This window comes from Solanum tuberosum, unplaced genomic scaffold (genome assembly GCF_000226075.1).
Source record: "Solanum tuberosum cultivar DM 1-3 516 R44 unplaced genomic scaffold, SolTub_3.0 scf00086, whole genome shotgun sequence".
NCBI classification, from domain to species: domain Eukaryota; kingdom Viridiplantae; phylum Streptophyta; class Magnoliopsida; order Solanales; family Solanaceae; genus Solanum; species Solanum tuberosum.
The window spans coordinates 413,722-431,991 of record NW_006239010.1 but is presented as its reverse complement, the minus strand read 5'-3'; the positions used below and the strand labels follow the sequence as shown (position 1 = coordinate 431,991).

Below are 18,270 nucleotides of genomic sequence, written 5' to 3'. Positions count from 1 at the left end.
AGAAATAGTATACGAAATTAAATGAAGTAGAACATCATATCAAATTAATTTCTAGAAAAGATTATAATCTTCAATATATATATCCTTTAGAAGGTTTTCCACATGATATGAAGGATTCAAATATAAGTCTAATTTTGCTCTTCATTTCTATGCACCCAACTTTCTTTTTTGTGTGTATTATGAATTATCACAAGGCTCAATTATTTTTCTGTATATATACAAGAGAATAATTGTTGTCATTTATTAGTACTTTTTATTTATTGTATATTTTAATAGAGCATAAGAACAATGTGATTTTGTAAATTAGTACTAATATTCAAGAATCCAAGGAAACTACGTGACAGCGTGTTAGTACTAAAATATTAAAATAAGTACGTCTCTTGAATAAGACAATTGACTATATTGGAATTTTGACTGGAAATGGAATTCCCACCTAATCTTTTTCTCTACTTTACTCGTTGCTAGAGAATTGTCCATTTTAATATTAAAATGGGGAACAAAAACGAAAGTTGGTCTTAGTGATTCGACAGTTTTCATGTGAAAAGATAGTTGAACAAAAGTTATTTTAGAAATAATAGATTGATCTTTCTAAAGGCGCACTTTCTGTTTGTCCTTTTTTTACTCTATCGATGATACATCTGAAATGACTATAGTTGAGAGAAAACACACACACACACACACACACACACACATATATATATATATATATATAATATTCTTTTGCAGATTTCCTGTCAAGGAATGTCCAATATGGACGATCGAATGCAGATCCTAATAAATAGAGTATTTGAAAAATGCAATTGGTGTCAGATTCAATCGATGACAAAAGCCAAAAATTATTCAACATTAAAAATGATCTAATGAGCTTGTCCGAACAAGCAAGAAAAATGCAATATGAAATTAATCAGCTAAGCAATGATCAAGTTGAAAACATGAATGAATTTCTTTTATTATGTGAACATTTGGACACATGTCCAAAGAGGAATTCCAATCCTCAGGGGAATATTAATCCCAAAAAAGTGACAGGAGATGTCCCACTAGCACCTAGTGCCGAAAACATCTCATCGGTAAGCATGGATATGCCGAAACATATATATATATATATATATATAAATAGATAGATTTATCACACAAATAGCTTGAATGTCACCTGGCATATTAATTCACACCCAATCTAATTTTCCCTTGGAATCATTAGGAGAACTCAATTAAAAGGAAGTTTTGAGGTTTATAACTCAATTTTCTTTTTGACTTTTATATTTTTGTATTATTTTATTGTTATAGTATATATAGATTACAAATTATGTGATGATCATAGTATTTAGTTCTCTAATTTATGTTTTCTTTATTTTTATCAATTAGTGGCTATAAAGACAAGAAGATAGTGGCTATTATTTCTTTCACATGTTCTTTATTTTTTATTTCTTTTATGTATCCATTCACCTATTAACTGCCCCAACTATGATTAAAGAATGACCAGGACAAATACTTGACCAAGCAAATAAGAAACACTAATTACAGGTTGTTTGGGTGGTTAATTATTTTCGATATATTTGGTTGTGATAGTAGGTTAAATATAATGTTTATTTTGATTTAGATATATAATATTAAAAAAGTTGCATTTTATCTAACGATCGATTTGGAGTAATTCGGGCATTACCTTATATTTTTCCCTTCATTTTGACTCTATTTATGATTGTTAATAGTATTTTGTCCTTTACCGTACTTTTTACGATAGTTCTATATTGTACTTTACTACAACAAATAAAGGACTTAGCAGCAACAAATAAGAAGTTGTTTTGTGTGAGGTATAAAGTATAATAATCTCAGAATAAAATGCATGATTATTTTATCTTGTGTTTGGTTGGAAGTATTAGGTAATCCTTAGATTATTTATCCCACCAGCTATACCTTAGTGATGAGATCTCATATACATGGTGGAATTAATAATAACTTATTTTGGAATAACTTATTTGAGGATAATTAATTCTGAGATAGCTTGTTCCCAACTAGACTATCCCTACTTGTCGCTATAATATATTCAGTGACAATAATAATAAATATGTATATTTATAATCAACACTGTATAAATATCGCTAAAGGCTTTAGTGACTCAACTCAACTGCCACTAAATATTTTTGTAGCAACAAATAGGAAAATTTATTGCCACTAGTCCTTATATGTTTATCCTTCAAATTGTGGATGTATAACATTATGTATAATGACGCCGAGAAACAATACAATATATCAAATTATTGTATATTCATATCAAAACAATACAATACAACATAATAATATAATATATTATGAAATAATACATAACAACAAACGAGTCGACATTGAATTATCACATAAGATCCCTGCTGCCGGTCTTAAAACCAGGAGGTGCTCGTTGGCGTGAACGTTTTGCTTGTTGTGAAGTTGTTCCTATGTTTCTATATGTTGTTATTTTTACTTTAGATTCCATTACAAACACCCTTTCTACTTGTTCTACTTTTGCATTTTCCACCATTTGCCCTAATTGTGCATTTTTTTGTTCATCTTTCACTAGTAATCCTTGTCTTTGTGCATAATCTTTTGGTTTATCTTGATGTTCTTGTTCTTGTCTTTGTCCTTGTGCATCTACTGTGGATTCATCTAGAGAAACTGGTTCTTGGTCTTTGTCATTTCCTGGTTTAGACAAGTTTGAAGAAAGTATATATCAAAATGAGTTTCACAATATAGTACTAGTGTTACTTTGTTAGTGTATACTACCGCCGATCCGACAAAATCAGGAATTTAACGAAAGGTATGTAAAATTAGCTATACATTCATAATAGTTAAAATTTTAATTTCTAAACACCATGTAATTTTCCAACAAAAAAGATATGTATTGGATTATCCTTCGCTCAAGGTGACTCCTCTCATTACTATTATTATTACTTTTCAGTCTCAAACAAATTGAAATAGCTACGTGACACGTCAATTCATGATTATTTTTCTAGAGAGAAAAAGTTTAAAATATAACCCCACCTATCATTTAAGACAAATTAATTCATAATAAGACAGACCTCTGCACCTAACATTTAAGACAATTCAATTCAGAGTAATTGTTCAGGATCATGTGCTTCAAATTATTGCATATATATTTCTTATGTTATTTTTTTTTTTTTATGTATATCTATTTTTTTTTATATTTAACACTCTTTAGTAAATTTTTTGACTCCGTCACTAAACTTCAAGTTCACAGTGACAATTGTCTGAGCTAAGCTAGATACCCATTAGAAAGAGGGACAAATAAGAGAGAAATTAACTTCATCGAGCATTCATGGACTAAATGGTAAATACATGACAAATCAAATACTTCAGAGGTAAATTTAAACGGATTTGGCTCCCCTCTGGTACAAGTATTGAGTTGATTCGATGGAAAATAAATGAACATTAAAAATCATATTTTATAGCATAAATTTTCTACTAATTCGTGATAGAGAAAACTTTATTTCTAATAATGGACACATATCAAAATTATAAGAGCATACTTCAAGAAATGAAGAGATCTTGTATCGGAGGGGAGCCAAATCCAATTTGGATAAACTTTTTCACTCTTCAATATAAGCAATATAAATATTTCTCTTAAGTAAAAGAAGCTTGATTTAGAGAACACTTTTTTCGTTGAAAATTCCTACTTAAGAAAATAGAACATTGAATTAAGTTGTTGAAATTAAAAGATTATAACCTTCAATATGTTCCAACATACCTTTAGAAGGTTTTCCACATGATATAAATGATTCAAATAAAACTCTAATCTTGCTCTTCATTTCTCTGCACTGAACTTAGCTTAAGCTGACTTTATTTTCCTCTGTGTTGTGAATTTTCTCAATAGGACCAATGAGCTTTAATATATAGGAGAATAATTTTGGTCAATTATTAGTTGTACTTTCAACTACTTTCTCTCCATCTCAAATTATCTGTCATAAATTTTTAAAATAATTATTATTTTAGCCGTTCAAGACTATAATACATCAATTATAGGGTAATGACATATAGATAGAATAAATATTTAATTAATAAAAAAATATATTTTAAGATATAAATAAAAAAGATAATTAATATTCAAAAAATATATGTAAACGTGACAGCGTGTTGCTATTAAAATATTCAAATAAGCAAATTTCTTCAGAGTAAGGCAGTCGACTGACTTTGACTGGAAAAGAAGTTCCGTAATCGATTTTTCTATTAATTATTGTTCTTTAATCTAATCGGATCTAATTCACATGATCATATATATATACTACTAGACATCGAAGCCCGTGCTAACACGGGCCCAATATGTATCATTTTTTGTTGCAATTTATGTGACAAAGACAAAATTAAAGAGTTAATTAAATTTTAATATTAATTTAAAATAGTTTAAATTTTTAATTATTGTTAACTATGGTTAAAAATTTTTTGTCTTTTAACATTCTAAATTGCTAATTATTGTTGTATGATTTGTAATATCTTTTACGCAATTTTGAAATAATAAAGGTTATTTCTTCTTTCTCAATTTATGTGGTACTAATAAAATTTTGAGATTCAATCAATTTTTTTTGTCTTTAAAATATTCTATTGACTATTGCTAATTACTATAAATTATTGTACTTTGTAAGTAATTTTTAAATAATATATATTATTTTATTTGTCCAATTTATGTGTCACCGATAAAATTTGAAGAGTTAATCAGATCTTTTACATATTTTTATATCTTTTGAATATTTAAGTAAATAATTGTTGTGATTTATAATATTTTATACAATTATTTTAAAAAAATTAAACAACAAACAAAACGAATTCATCGTAGGAAAATTACCAAAGCATCCTTGAATACATCAATAATGTGTCCCACTTTTTGTTAAAAAAAAATATGCATATTGGGAGGATATTTTTGTCCAGAGTGGAAATAGAATAAGTATAAAACATTAAAGTCTTTTAAAATTTTAAATTGTTAATTCTTATTGTATGATTTGTAATACTTTTACACCATTTTCAAATAATAGAGGTCATTTCTTCTTTCTCAATTTATGTAGTACTAAAAAAAATTTGAGATTCAATCAATTTTTTTTGTCTTTAAAAATATTCTATTGACTATTGCTAATTACTATAAATTATTGTACTTTGTAAGTAATTTTAAATAATATATATTATTTATTTGTCCAATTTATGTGTCACCGATAAAATTTGAAGAGTTAATCAGATCTTTTACATATTTTTATATCTTTTGAATATTTAAGTAAATAATTGTTGTGATTTATAATATTTTATACAATTATTTAGTATAGTAAAATAAATTTAAAAGAAACAAAACAAAACGAATTCATCATAGGAAATTACCAAAGAATCCTTCAATACATCAATAATGGGGGACTTTTTGTTTTTAATAAATTGCACATTCGAAGGATATTTTTGTCCAAAGTGGAAATATTGTGTAAAAAATGTGTATTTATTGTGATTTTGAATGTTTTGTGGGGTAATAGGACGCACGCAAAGTTAAGGCGTCTTTTTGAAAATCCGGGACAACTTCAAGTATCACTTAATGTTTTTTCTCAAAATCTAATTATCACTTAATGTTTTTTCTCAAAATCTAATATAATTTCGTAAACTATGTGTCAGATCAAAATCAGATTAACAAATTCAAAAGGAATGAGTAATAAATAGCTCATACAATGACATATTTATTATTTTATTAAATACTAAATATGTAACTAAAAATCTTGTTAGCTTTTGGTTGAAAGCTAACAAGATAGTTGCAATCATAGTTGCATTGTGGTTTATTATATATAGAATATATATTGAATCGAGAAATAATTTAGACTTATATATATAAGTTATCTTTTTCAGACTTGACTTTATGAGATTATATTGAATATGTTGTTATTATGTATGAATTATATAGATCAATATTGTTGTCTACCCATTATTCTTACTATCCTTTCCTTCACACTATAACAAAAACAACTTTTAGTGGCAATAAATAAACATTAATAAAGAGTGCTAAAAATTTTACCGGGATTAGTTAAGTACTGTCATTAGATTCAATATCGCTAAAAGTTTTAGGGACATATACAAAGAGTGCTAATTGTCGCTAAAAATATATATTTAGTGACAATTAAGCTATTGTCATTAATTAATTGTTGCTAAAGATCATTTTTGATGCAATGATAAGATAGTTGTCACTCTTTCTTAAATTGATTGATTTTTAAAATTAAATTAATTTGAACTAATATAATTGTTTACAATTAAAATTTTGATATTCAAAAATGAACAAAGAGTATTATAAATTAGTATAATTTTTCTTATATTAATATGGTAAAAACATATTTTAAAACATTGATTAAAATTTAAGTAATTTGACTTTCGAAATATAAAATTTGAAAATTTCATTTTGGGATGGAGTCAGCAGGGGCGGACCCACATTGGACATTTCGGGTGCTCGAGCACCCATTAATTTCGTATCAGACTATATATAGTTATATAAAAATTTGAAAGAATGATATAAAACATAAACGTGAGCACCTAATACACAAATAGTCGTTTGGTTCAGTGGTCAATTGTGGGTGCTTAAGATTGGTTATTGCATCTGTGTCTATTGGGTTCGATTCTTACTTTAAGCATTTTTTTAAAACTATTTTGAATACCAGCTCTTCTATTGACCTTTTATTTTTCTCTCCTTGTGTTGATTGTTCTTTTTACACTTCCTCTGTTTCCTTTTGCTATTTTTTCATAATTTTTTTTTTTTAAAAATAAACTTTTTTGTTATTCAAAATAATGTTTATCATAGTTTTATTGTATTAATATTTTTTGCTACTGTGTTTTAATTTATTGTCTATTTTATGATAAGTCATAGATTTGTTTACTTATATATTGTAACGATAGTCAGGGATCATCCACGACATTAAAATTCTGGATCCGCCACTGATTGAGACATGGAGTGAGTATTCCGATGGACTCTGTCGGTTAATTAATTTAAAAAAGATACACATAAATTTCTAAATTCTTATTATCTTAAACTAAAAATAAAATTATAATTAAATTATTTCGTATTACATTCTTTTTAAGACAGAATAAACAAATTAAGAACCAAGGAAAAAAGTTGAATTTCTTGAAATAATAGATAGTCACAACAATATTAATTATTTTCAACCAGTCTTAGGAGGTGGAGCTGGTCTTTTGCTTGGAGGTTTTGAAACTTTTGCTCTTGCTCCATTTGGAAGTTCAAAATTATCATCATCATTCTCTTCTTCTTCTTGTCCAATATCATCACTTGGTGGTATATTTGTTGGTTGTTCTTGATTTTGTGTATTATTTCCATCTTCATTTACTACTATATGTTCTTGATCTTGTACATCACTTTTTGGCTCAGCTTGGTCTTCTTTTGGCACATGTATTATTATTAGTCCCAAGTCATCTCCTAGTGGTAGATTTCTTGCTTGCCCTTGGTCATTTTCTGGCAAGATTGAACATACTTATATATATCAAAATTATTTCAAGAAAATCATGGAAACATTATACAAATGTGTTGTCCCTAATAGTTTAAGCCCATATATAAAGAATATATTAAAAGTTATGCTATTTTAGCCCAACAATTAATATCAACGACAATAATATGGTGAAATGAGTATATGTAGATAGCATGAGACTCAACTTATTGCCTATGTCTATTTTAAGGGTCAGTTTACTATTTTAACCCGTAGCTTGAAAATACACACATATGATAGTTTTTTTTTTTTTAAAAAAAATGAGTCTCGCTTTATGAAAATTAAGAAAGAGAGTCAAAGTACAAAATACGATAAATTATTCATCTAAGAAATAAGTTAAAGAGCCGTTATATATGTAGCATCTGAGAAGAAGAAAACAGACATGCACACAAAAAGACTTGCTAGACATAATAGTTTTTAACTACTCTTACCATTAGAAGCAAGGTTTTTCAATATATCTTGATCCTTGTTCTTCGTATCTTTGATGAAATTGGCCATCTTGCTTTTTTCCCCTTGCTATTATCTCCCTTAATTAGATAAAATAAGCTTTGTAAGAGATTATAAATGTTGAAAGGTTCAATAGACACTTTTTCCTTAAAATATAATATATAGTTGGAGAATTATACAAGTGGATTAGTTAGTAAATCATTATTCTTTATATAATTAGCGTTCACACGAGTCTTTCTATATTTCATATGTACAAGTCTGAAATGAGAGTAATATTTAGATTTTCAATTGTACCATATTCATGTGTGAACGTAGATCTTTTTACTACCAATTTGATACAATTTTGACTAATTTATATTGGTCTATTCAACTATCATAAGAAGTCAACATGTTTTGGGTAGACTTGATACGAAGGAAAATGTTTTTTTTTTTAAAAAAATATATTAGAATAAGCTGATTTCTTACTTTTTTTTAAAATAAGTTGATTTTATTTTGTGTGTTTAGTACCTAAGAATATTACTTTCTCTTTTAAATTTGTTTGTCCTATTTTTCAGAGTTTTTTTTTTTAATGCTAGGATTTCAATTAATTGGAGTGATTTAAGATACATAAGGCTAATTCTATATGTGTTATTCGTTTATGCTCGTTCATGTATATTTAATTTGAACTCATTAACTCCTATGAGTTATTCGTTTATACTCATAATCATTTGATTTTCATGAGCTATATGTTTATGGATGAAAAGTATGCATTATTTATAAAACATTTTTATGATTTTTCCTTCAAAGAAGATTTTTTATGATTTCTTTCAAGGAACTTGCATATAAAAGAGACACCTATATGATTTAAGTCAAGACTTTACATTATGATTTATGAATTATAATTTGAGCTAAGATTCCTCAATATGATTTATGAACTATAATTTGAGTTAAGGCTCCTCAGTATTAGACATAAATAGAGCCGTCAAAACAGGCTTATAGCCCATGGGGCTGACCCAACCCAGCTTGTTATTGGGGTAAGGTTGAGATATGATTTTTCAAGCTCATTTAAAACTAAGACTTATAAGCTCGGTCCATATAAGCCCTTTGTCCTTGAGGCTTGATCGGGGTCGACCCATGGGACAAAACTTTTTATTTAAGGGTAACTTACAATAATCTCACTAGTATATAATGTAGGGTAAATTACATAAATCCCATAGTTTTAATATGAAATTACAATCTATCCCTAATAAGTTTCTAATTACATTAATCCCTTAAAAAAACCGGATACAATAATTGAAACTCGGATACATTAATATGTAGCTTGGATACATTACATACTGTCTCGGATACATAATATGTAGCTCGAATACATTAAATACTGGCTCTGATACATTAATATGTAGCTCGGATACATTAAATACTGGCTCGAATACATAATATGTAGCTCGGATACATTAAATATTGGCTCGAATACATTAAAGAAATAAGGGATTTTAAAAAGTAATAGGGGATAATGGATATAAGTGAAACAAAAGGTGTGTATTTCTATAATTTGTCCTATAATGTAATTACTTAAATACATGTTATGTTGTAATATTATGAATCTTAACATATTTTAGTACGTCCAGATACATGTATCTCGGAATAAATGGATTCAAAATTAGGTTAATTTATTCTAGATAAACTATATCCAAGTAGATTCGCATGTATCTATGATACATAGACAAATCTCGCACCCTTGCCTCCCTCCCATCTTTCTTGTCACTCTCTTATCTCGCTAGCGTATCTGATATGCGAGATACAGACTAATTACACTAGATTTTTTACTAGTGTTATTGAAACAACACCATTGTTTGTCATATTTGATTTGATAATCTTCTCATTTTCTTGATGTTATAGAATTATAAGTTTGAAAAGAAAAAAAAAAGGGCTTGCCCACCCCTTCCCTCAGCCTTCTAGGGTTGGGTTGGGTTGAACATTTTCAATTTCAGGCCCTTCCAAACAGGGGCGATTTTAAGCTTAAAAAATGGGTCACCTGAACCCGTGGTCATCCGACAAAACTCGATGTATTACTTGTATAATTTTTAAAATATATCAAATAGCAACTGAAGGAACCCATGAACATAAACAACTAGATGGTTCACTGGTTTGAGTGTCAGTTTTCCACTTTGAAGTTGAGGGATCGGTTCCCAGATGCTGCATTTTCACTGCTAGCAGCCTTTTTTAAACTTCTTCTAATGACTTTTTCTTATAATAAAATTTATTTATTTTGCAAATGTATTTAATATTTTTCTTATTTTTCTTATGAAAAACCTATATTTATTATTGCTAAAATAAATAAGGTCAAGCCGCCCCTGACAATGATGCACCAGTCTTCTTGAAATTCTAGATTTGCCTCCGCTTTCAAATGAAGGGCCGGCCCGCCCTAGCCCTTCAAATTCCTTAGGCCGCGAGGTTTGGACCGGATAGGGCTGGGCTGACCCTTTTTGACAGCTCTAGACATAAACTATGGTTTAAGCCAAAATCTCATTGCATGCATGATGCTTATAAAACTTATGATTTCAATTCATGCTCTATGAACCAAGAGAGTATGAGTATGAATGCCCGAAAACTACACTTGCTGGCGTAGGATAAGAAACATTCTGTTACTCTGGGAGACTCCTTCATGTATCCCTATATACATGATATACAAATAGATCTTGAATCTTGTTCTTTGTACATGTGAAGAAATTAGCCATCTTTCTTTCTTTAATTTCTTGGTATTTTTTCCAAGCACCAAAGGATCAAAATGAGTTTTATAGCCCTAGACATCTCGTCTAACGGATTAAAAAAAAAAATCTTTACATGGAGATTAAGAATTAAAAGGTTCAATAATAACCTTTTATTAAAACAAACCTTTTTTTTTCTTTTTCTTTTTTTATGAAGAACATAACTTTATTGATAAATATTGCGGGTACAATTTTATTCCCCCCTTGATTCTTCTCTCATAAGATTTATCCATGATTCAAGGGTCGTTAGTGGCATATTTCTCAAACTTGGATGATTTGAACTTGATTTTCATAATTTGAGGGTCGTGACGTATTTCTCAAACTAAGATGATTTGGATTTGATCTTCATAATTTGAGAGCTGTTAGTGGCATATTTCTCGAATTATGATGATTTGGATTTGATCTCTTTATGAATATTTCATGAATTTGTGGTGGAATTTCGAGATAAACAGACCTTGAGAACCATATGAGAAATTATTAATTTCTAGTCATTATACCTACTAGCTACTCGTTGATATAATATTCACGTAATAATGGTATCTCTTTCCAATTGGAAATATTCACAAATAGTTGTATATATGTGTATAAACAAAGTCACACATCGATTACTAATTGATAAAAGGGTGTAATTATACAAATAAATGTTGCACAAATAAATTGTTCTTTTTTAAAACAGATTAAGAATTACAATCTTAAATAATATCATAACATTAATTATTTTCGACATAGAAAACAATAGAGTTTTTTGAAATAATAATCACAACATTAATTATTATCGACTAGTCTGAGGTGGAGGAGGTGGTCTTTGGCCTGGAGGTCTTGAAACAATTGCTTCATGATTCTCTTCTCCTTCTGCATTTTTTTTTTGGTACATCACAATCATATTATTATTTCAAAAAAAATAATGTTAAAAACGTAATAATTAAACGAATAAAAAATGTGCTATCTCTAAGTAATCTTACCTTTAGAAGATTTTCCACAAGAAACAATGTATACAAACAAATCTTGAATCTTCTTCTTTATATCTATGAAGAAATTAGCCATTTTTTTTTCTTTTTTCTTAGCTATTATCTCTCATGGATCAAATGGGATTTATAAGAGAATAATGTTGAAAGGTTCAATATTAATTACTATACTTTTTTATTTAAATTATAATCTAGTTGAGAACGTTACAAGTTGTTAGTTTGTAAATCATTACTCCCCCTGTCTCAATTTATATGATACTTTTCGTTTTTCGAAAGTCAAACAATTTAAGTTTGATCAGAAATTTACGCACGGAATCTTCAATTTTTTTAAATGAAATTTATATAGTTATAAACTACGTAAAAAGTACTATAAGTTACATTAATTGATAATTCAAAATATTTAAAAGATCTATGAAAAACTTAAGGTCAAATATAGATTTGTTTGAATCTCGAAATTCAAAAAGTGTCAAATAAAATGAGACGGAGGAAGCAATATTTATTATTTGTATATACAAGGGGCCTATTTATCTTTCCTATGTACAAGTTGGAATTGAAGATAATTTTTATATTTTAAATTGTATAAAATTCATGTGTGAACGTAGACATATTCTTGAGTACTACCAATTTGATACGATTTGACATATTTTATATTCAACTATATTACAAGAGGGAATAAACACACGTCTGGTCAACATGTCATGTTTGACGTATAAGAAGGTATTATAGGGTGTTTTAGGTACTGCGAAAAGTATTTTTTATGAAAAATATTTTTAAAAATAAGTTAGTTTCTTATTTATTTACTTATGTTTAAAAATATTTTTAAAAATAAGTTAGTTTGATTAATAAGTAAAAATATTATCCTAAAAGAATTTATATATAATCTAGACAAATATTATTGGAGGTTGATGTTAGGTAGGGGTTTGGGGTGGAGGGGATGGAGGTTACTGCCGGGATAGAGGTGAAGTCACTCTCAATTACAAGTAGTTTTTTGTATATAGATCAATGAGACTTTTCTTTTGTTTTCTTCCTCTTTTTTCAAATTCATATTAATTATATTCGTTGTTATGGCTTCTGACTGAACATTTTCATTATAAAATAACAATACAAACTTGTGAGTATAAATCATTTTTTTTTAAAAGTCAAATATTTCTCCTAAAATCTATGGCCAAACGCATGGTGAATTACTTACCCAAAATGACTTGTCAAAAAAATTTGGTAATTTATAACCAACCGTAATGAGGTGTGTTGAAAGATGAAGAACACGTAATCAAATGTAATATATCACTTATAAAACTTGTTTCCCTACTTCTCTAAGAAAATCATTTTCGTCATATTTAAGGTACTCGTGATTTCTAGAAATAATATTTTTCATAATTTTGTCAACCGAACATGGAGAACTTGGAAAATAATTTATAGAACACACCCTGAATAGGTTTTTGGCTATATGATTTCGGATTCCAATTTCAGATTTGATTTCAAATTTGTTTATGAAATCTGGGGGAAAAAAATCAATATTAAATTTCAAATTTTTATTTCAACTCTTTTTTAAGTGTAAAACCTGACCCATAAATTTATATAAAAACTCATTTTTAAAATTTTAATTGAACAACTTTTAAATAAAAATTGGGCAAATAGAATTTAATTGAATCCACGGACATCCCTCAGTTAGAATTGATGAAGTTTGTCCGTTCACTAAATTCGATCACATCAATTTTGTATCAATTCTAATAAAAAAAATTGAGATCAATTGTCAATTTTTACCCTCGATTTTTTACTTGTTTTTAATAGTGGAAGGTGGACCTATAAACATTAAGAAGAAGTATGACTAACCAAGATTAAAATTTAAGAAAATGATAGGAATTTTTAAACCTTCTAATTTGAACTAAAGAATTTTAAAATTAAATTATTTCTTATGACATTCTTTTTAAAACAGATTAACCATTACAATAACCAAGAAGAATTAACCATTACAAATTACAATATTAAAAATGAGAAGAACAAACCAAAAAAAAAAAACCTAGAAAACAACTAGGTTTCTTGAAATAATTAGCACAATATTGGAATTCCCAAAGACTTAATTAATTAATTAGTTTCAACCCGTCTTAGGTTTAGGAGCTGATCTTTTTCCTGGAGGTGTTGAAAAATTTGCTCTTTCCTCATCATTAGCATTCATCTCCTCCTCTTCTTCTTGGCCTTGTTGAGCAATAATATTTTCTTTTTCTTGATTTTGTGTACTATTTTCTGGTTGTGTTTCTACTACTTGGTCATTTTTTGATGGTTCTGAAAAAATTGAACACATAAATTAAGAAAATGTTATGTTGATGATGTAATTAATTATTAAATAAATAAAAGTGCGTTATCTTTAGCCATTCAAACTTTTTGATGATATCATGAAAGTATGACATAAGATAAAAATAATATATGAAATGACCATATACTTCAATATAATTTTAAAACAATAGCATAAAAAGAGCTTGTTGACGATATACTAAAGTAAATACATTATATATGAGATGTTTCAGCGAAAAAATATTCACAATCTAAATCTTTTGATGAGATTGATCATTTCAACACAAAACAACACAATAGTGTCTCTATAATGAAAATTGAAGCCTAATCCCCCACACCTTAGGTCCACAACCTAGATGTTGGCTTTAAAAAAAATATTATATATATAAAGTGAACTCAGTCATTAGAAAATAATGTTTCTACCTGACATATTTAAGACTACGAAAAATAAGGTTTAGATATATTCAACTCTTACCATTAGAAGATTTTCCATCAGAAACAAGGCTTATGGATGGATCTTTATTCTTGTTCTTTGTATTTGTATCTTCAATGAACTCAGCCATCTTTTCTTTTCTCCTTAGCTATTATCTCCCTTATATCAAATGAGCTTTATATAAGAGATTAAGTATTGAAAGGTTCAATGCATACTTTCTATTTGAAATATGATATAGTTGGAGAATGATACAAGTTGTATAACAAGGGGGCCTATTATATAATTAGTCTTCATATTATTCCTATCTTTCCTATACAATATATTCATATGTGAACGTGGACTGTTTTGACTGTCAATTTGATATAATGATGACTAATTAATTTATTTTGTTATTTAAAATATAGAAAAAATTATCTAAATACACAACTTATTTTATTATAGTCTCTAAACTTTCCTATCATTTTAAAAAAAAATCAGAAATTCTCTCTCGGATACATCACTCCCCACTTGTTGATACATCCCTATCTCCCTCTCGAATACATCGCTCCCCTCTCTGATACATCCCTTTCCTCTCGAATACATCACTCCCCATGTCCTATCCTCTATCTGATACATCTCTCCCCTATGCATCTGAATGTTTGTTGATATATCCGGAAGTCCAGTGATATATCTAAAAGTTCAGTGATGTATTCAGAATCCATAAATTTTAAGGAATTTTTGTAATTTAAAATAAAATAAAATAATATAATTAGCTCTTAATACTATGAGATTTATGTAAATTATACTGAAATATAAGTTATAGTTGAAAACGTTACAAGTTGTTTGTTAGTAAATCATTATTTTATGCAAGGGGCCTATTTGATTCCTTCTTTTTGCTTCTATATGCGCAAGTTGAAAATGATGATAATTCCACAGTGGGCCTATTTGATTCCTTCTTTTAACTTTCTTATATGCGCAAGTTGGAAAGGAAGATATATTTTTTTTAATTGTATAAGATTCATGTGTGAACATAAATATATTCACTAACATGAGTTGTGGTATTGTAGTAAGACTATATCATCATTAATTAGAAATTTCAGATTTAAGTCATAAATATGGAATCTTATTGGAAGTGTTACCCCTTGAATGAACCTTGCAATACGTGATCTGAATTTAATTAAAACTTCAATACATGCTAACACCGAGTAAGAAACAAGAAGATAAAGAACATAATATATTCTTGAGTATTACCCATTTGATAAAGGTTGATCAATTAATTATGTTATTCTATTCAACTATCTTACTAGAGGGAATAAACACACGTCAGGTCAACACGTCTGCTTGACAATTTTGCCGCCTTGCTTAATACCAATTTTGCCAAATAGCAAATGAATTCGAGAACATTAATTCTGTTCAATATTTTCGTTTTTATTTAACTGGGAAATATTTGGGAATATGATCATTATGTATACACTTACATACTACATAATTTTTTGTCTCACATTAATGAACACTTATACAAAATTATGATCTAGAGTGTTGAAGAAATCTTAAGGATGCATATACCAATTTAGTGGTAGAGTCAGAATTTTTAATAAGAGGATTCAAAATCTGAGAAGTAAACACACGAATTAGTGGAAGAGAGTTTGACATCTGTTATACATATCTAAAAAATTAATTTTAACCATGTATAAATAGTACGAAAGAGGTTCGGATGAACGCCCTAAATATGTTGGTTCCGCCACTGTATACCATAATGTACTTTAATTTAGATAAGAATGGGTCAAAAATGTCTTTAAACTATGTGAAATAAACAAAAATGTCCTTTGTATATAGTTTGGTTAAAAAATATTCTTACTGTCAATATTTTGGTCCAAAAATGTCCTTATTATTACTTAATGGGTTAAAAATGTCTTTTTTCAAATAAACATTATTTATTTCCTTTTTAAACACATTCTTTTCCTAATAATATTTTTTTGTTAGAAAATGTTTATCCTACTTCAAATTAAAAAAAGATCATTTTATTATAATTTTGTTATCGTTATCTAAATGAAAATCAAAGATGAGTTTACTATTATCTAATATATATGACATATTTTATCCGTTAAAAGGGTACCTGAAGTTATTTATTTTAAGGGCAAACTACATAAATCCCACTAGTTTAGGTCCTAATTACTAAGATTCTCGATAGTTTCAAATATTACTTCCTCTACCATATTTTCATACTTAGGATACATGAGATTGAATCTGGAGATACATGTATGAGATACATATTTTATTTGTTTGAATTAATAGGTTGTAACCAATTTCCTTAATTAGAGGAGTAATTAAGGATATACATGAATAATTAATTCTGAAAATTTAAATTAATCAAATCGCTTATCATAAGGCGGAAATCAAGGAGTGTATCTATATTTAATTAATTTCAATTTATTATTTCAAAATTATCCTTTGAAATAATAAATTCATTATATTATTAGTAATAAACAAAAGCATGTATATCTTGGTCATGTAATTTGATTAATTTCATTTAGTACTCTTAAAATAATAAATTCGTTAATTTGATGTATCTATTATCTATATATGATGTATCCAACAAACTAAATACTTAGATACATGAGTATTATACAAGTACATTCATATGTATCATAGAAGTATCTAGTATTAATTTCGTGTATTTGTTATATGTGTCAAGTATTAATTTCATGTATCTATTTATATGATCTAGTTTTAATTTCACGTATCTAGTATTAATTTGATGTATCAAGTATCAATTTCACACATTATATTCAAAAACATGTATCTCGAATACATAGTAAGTATATACATGTGATTATGTGGATCTAAATATAAAATGCAACTGAAACACACAAATTTTAGGAACAAATCATGACCGCGAGATACATGTATCATTAAAAGTGAGATATGTGTATCCAACAGTATTAAAAATCGAGATACGTGCTATTAATTTGAATTAAAGGTGAGATACATGTATTCAACAATTTTAAAGGATCGTTCTTAAACTTAGATCTATTTTCGACCTGTTTTATGAATGGTCATTCATTAAAATTTGAGAAACAACAAAAGCTAGCAAACAATGTAAAACCTAATTTGTAAAAGTTTATAAAATCAAACTTTAGAGCAATATGAACTCTACAACTCATATATATTTAATAGAAAATACATATACATTTAATAAATAAACAAAATACATAGAATAAGGAGAAGAACGGTAGATATATAGATGAAAGGAAGATACATAAGACATTTGGATACACAAACATCAGACATATGGAAGAATGACATGTGCATAGGACATGTAGATACGCCTGGGATTCAAATATGAACCAAAATCGTTTTTGTTAGATATTATGAGGAGGACGAAGGAAGGGAGAAAAAATGGCAGAGGACGTGGGGTTTGGGGGGAGGAGATATATAGTTGGTGAAGGAGATTGAGGGAGGTTAATTGTTAATGTACCTTCTATTAAGGAGTTTAAATTTTAAGATAATTATTCAATATCATATCTGATTTAACTTTTAAAAATATATGATATAATTATTAAAAGGTGGTATTAAGAGTAATATTTTTAAACTATAGATAATATATGTATATATGGTAGTTAAGTATGTCTAATTATGTAGTTTTTCCTTATTTTAATGAGATAAGGCACAAGTACCCCCTAGACTATGAACGAAATCTCAAAGACACACCTTAACTAAACTAAGGTACTATTACCCCCCTGAACTTATATTTTTTGTAATTTTGTACACCTTTTGTCTTACGTGGCACACTCCGTGACTCCACGTAGTTAAGGCGCGTGGGAATCAAGGAGTGTGCCACGTAAGCCAAAAGGTGTAAGAAATTTTAAAAAAAATGAGTTAGGGGTAATAGGACCTTAGTTTAGTTAAGGTGTCTC

General features: G+C 27.9%; 2 protein-coding genes and 1 long non-coding RNA gene across 3 annotated transcripts; all 3 read right to left on the bottom strand.

Moving 5' to 3' along the window:
- Positions 1–2,282: 2,282 nt before the first annotated feature.
- LOC102582379 (uncharacterized) lies at positions 2,283–3,866 on the bottom strand. The gene is made up of 2 exons (XM_006346660.2): positions 3,737–3,866; positions 2,283–2,670 (listed from the first exon to the last, which is right to left on the bottom strand). Exons 1-2 carry the CDS (start codon positions 3,795–3,797, stop codon positions 2,348–2,350), a joined length of 384 nt encoding a protein of 127 aa, XP_006346722.1. The 5' UTR covers positions 3,798–3,866; the 3' UTR covers positions 2,283–2,347.
- A 3,190-nt stretch (positions 3,867–7,056) lies between these two features.
- LOC102582058 (uncharacterized) lies at positions 7,057–8,095 on the bottom strand. Its single transcript, XM_006346659.2, has 2 exons — positions 7,925–8,095; positions 7,057–7,462 (listed from the first exon to the last, which is right to left on the bottom strand). Exons 1-2 carry the CDS (start codon positions 7,989–7,991, stop codon positions 7,155–7,157), a joined length of 375 nt encoding a protein of 124 aa, XP_006346721.1. The 5' UTR covers positions 7,992–8,095; the 3' UTR covers positions 7,057–7,154.
- Positions 8,096–13,558: 5,463 nt separating this feature from the next.
- Positions 13,559–14,636, bottom strand: LOC102581732 (uncharacterized). The gene is made up of 2 exons (XR_367289.2): positions 14,417–14,636; positions 13,559–13,932 (listed from the first exon to the last, which is right to left on the bottom strand). It is a non-coding gene; the product is annotated as an uncharacterized lncRNA (long non-coding RNA).
- Between the last annotated feature and the right edge of the window lie 3,634 nt (positions 14,637–18,270).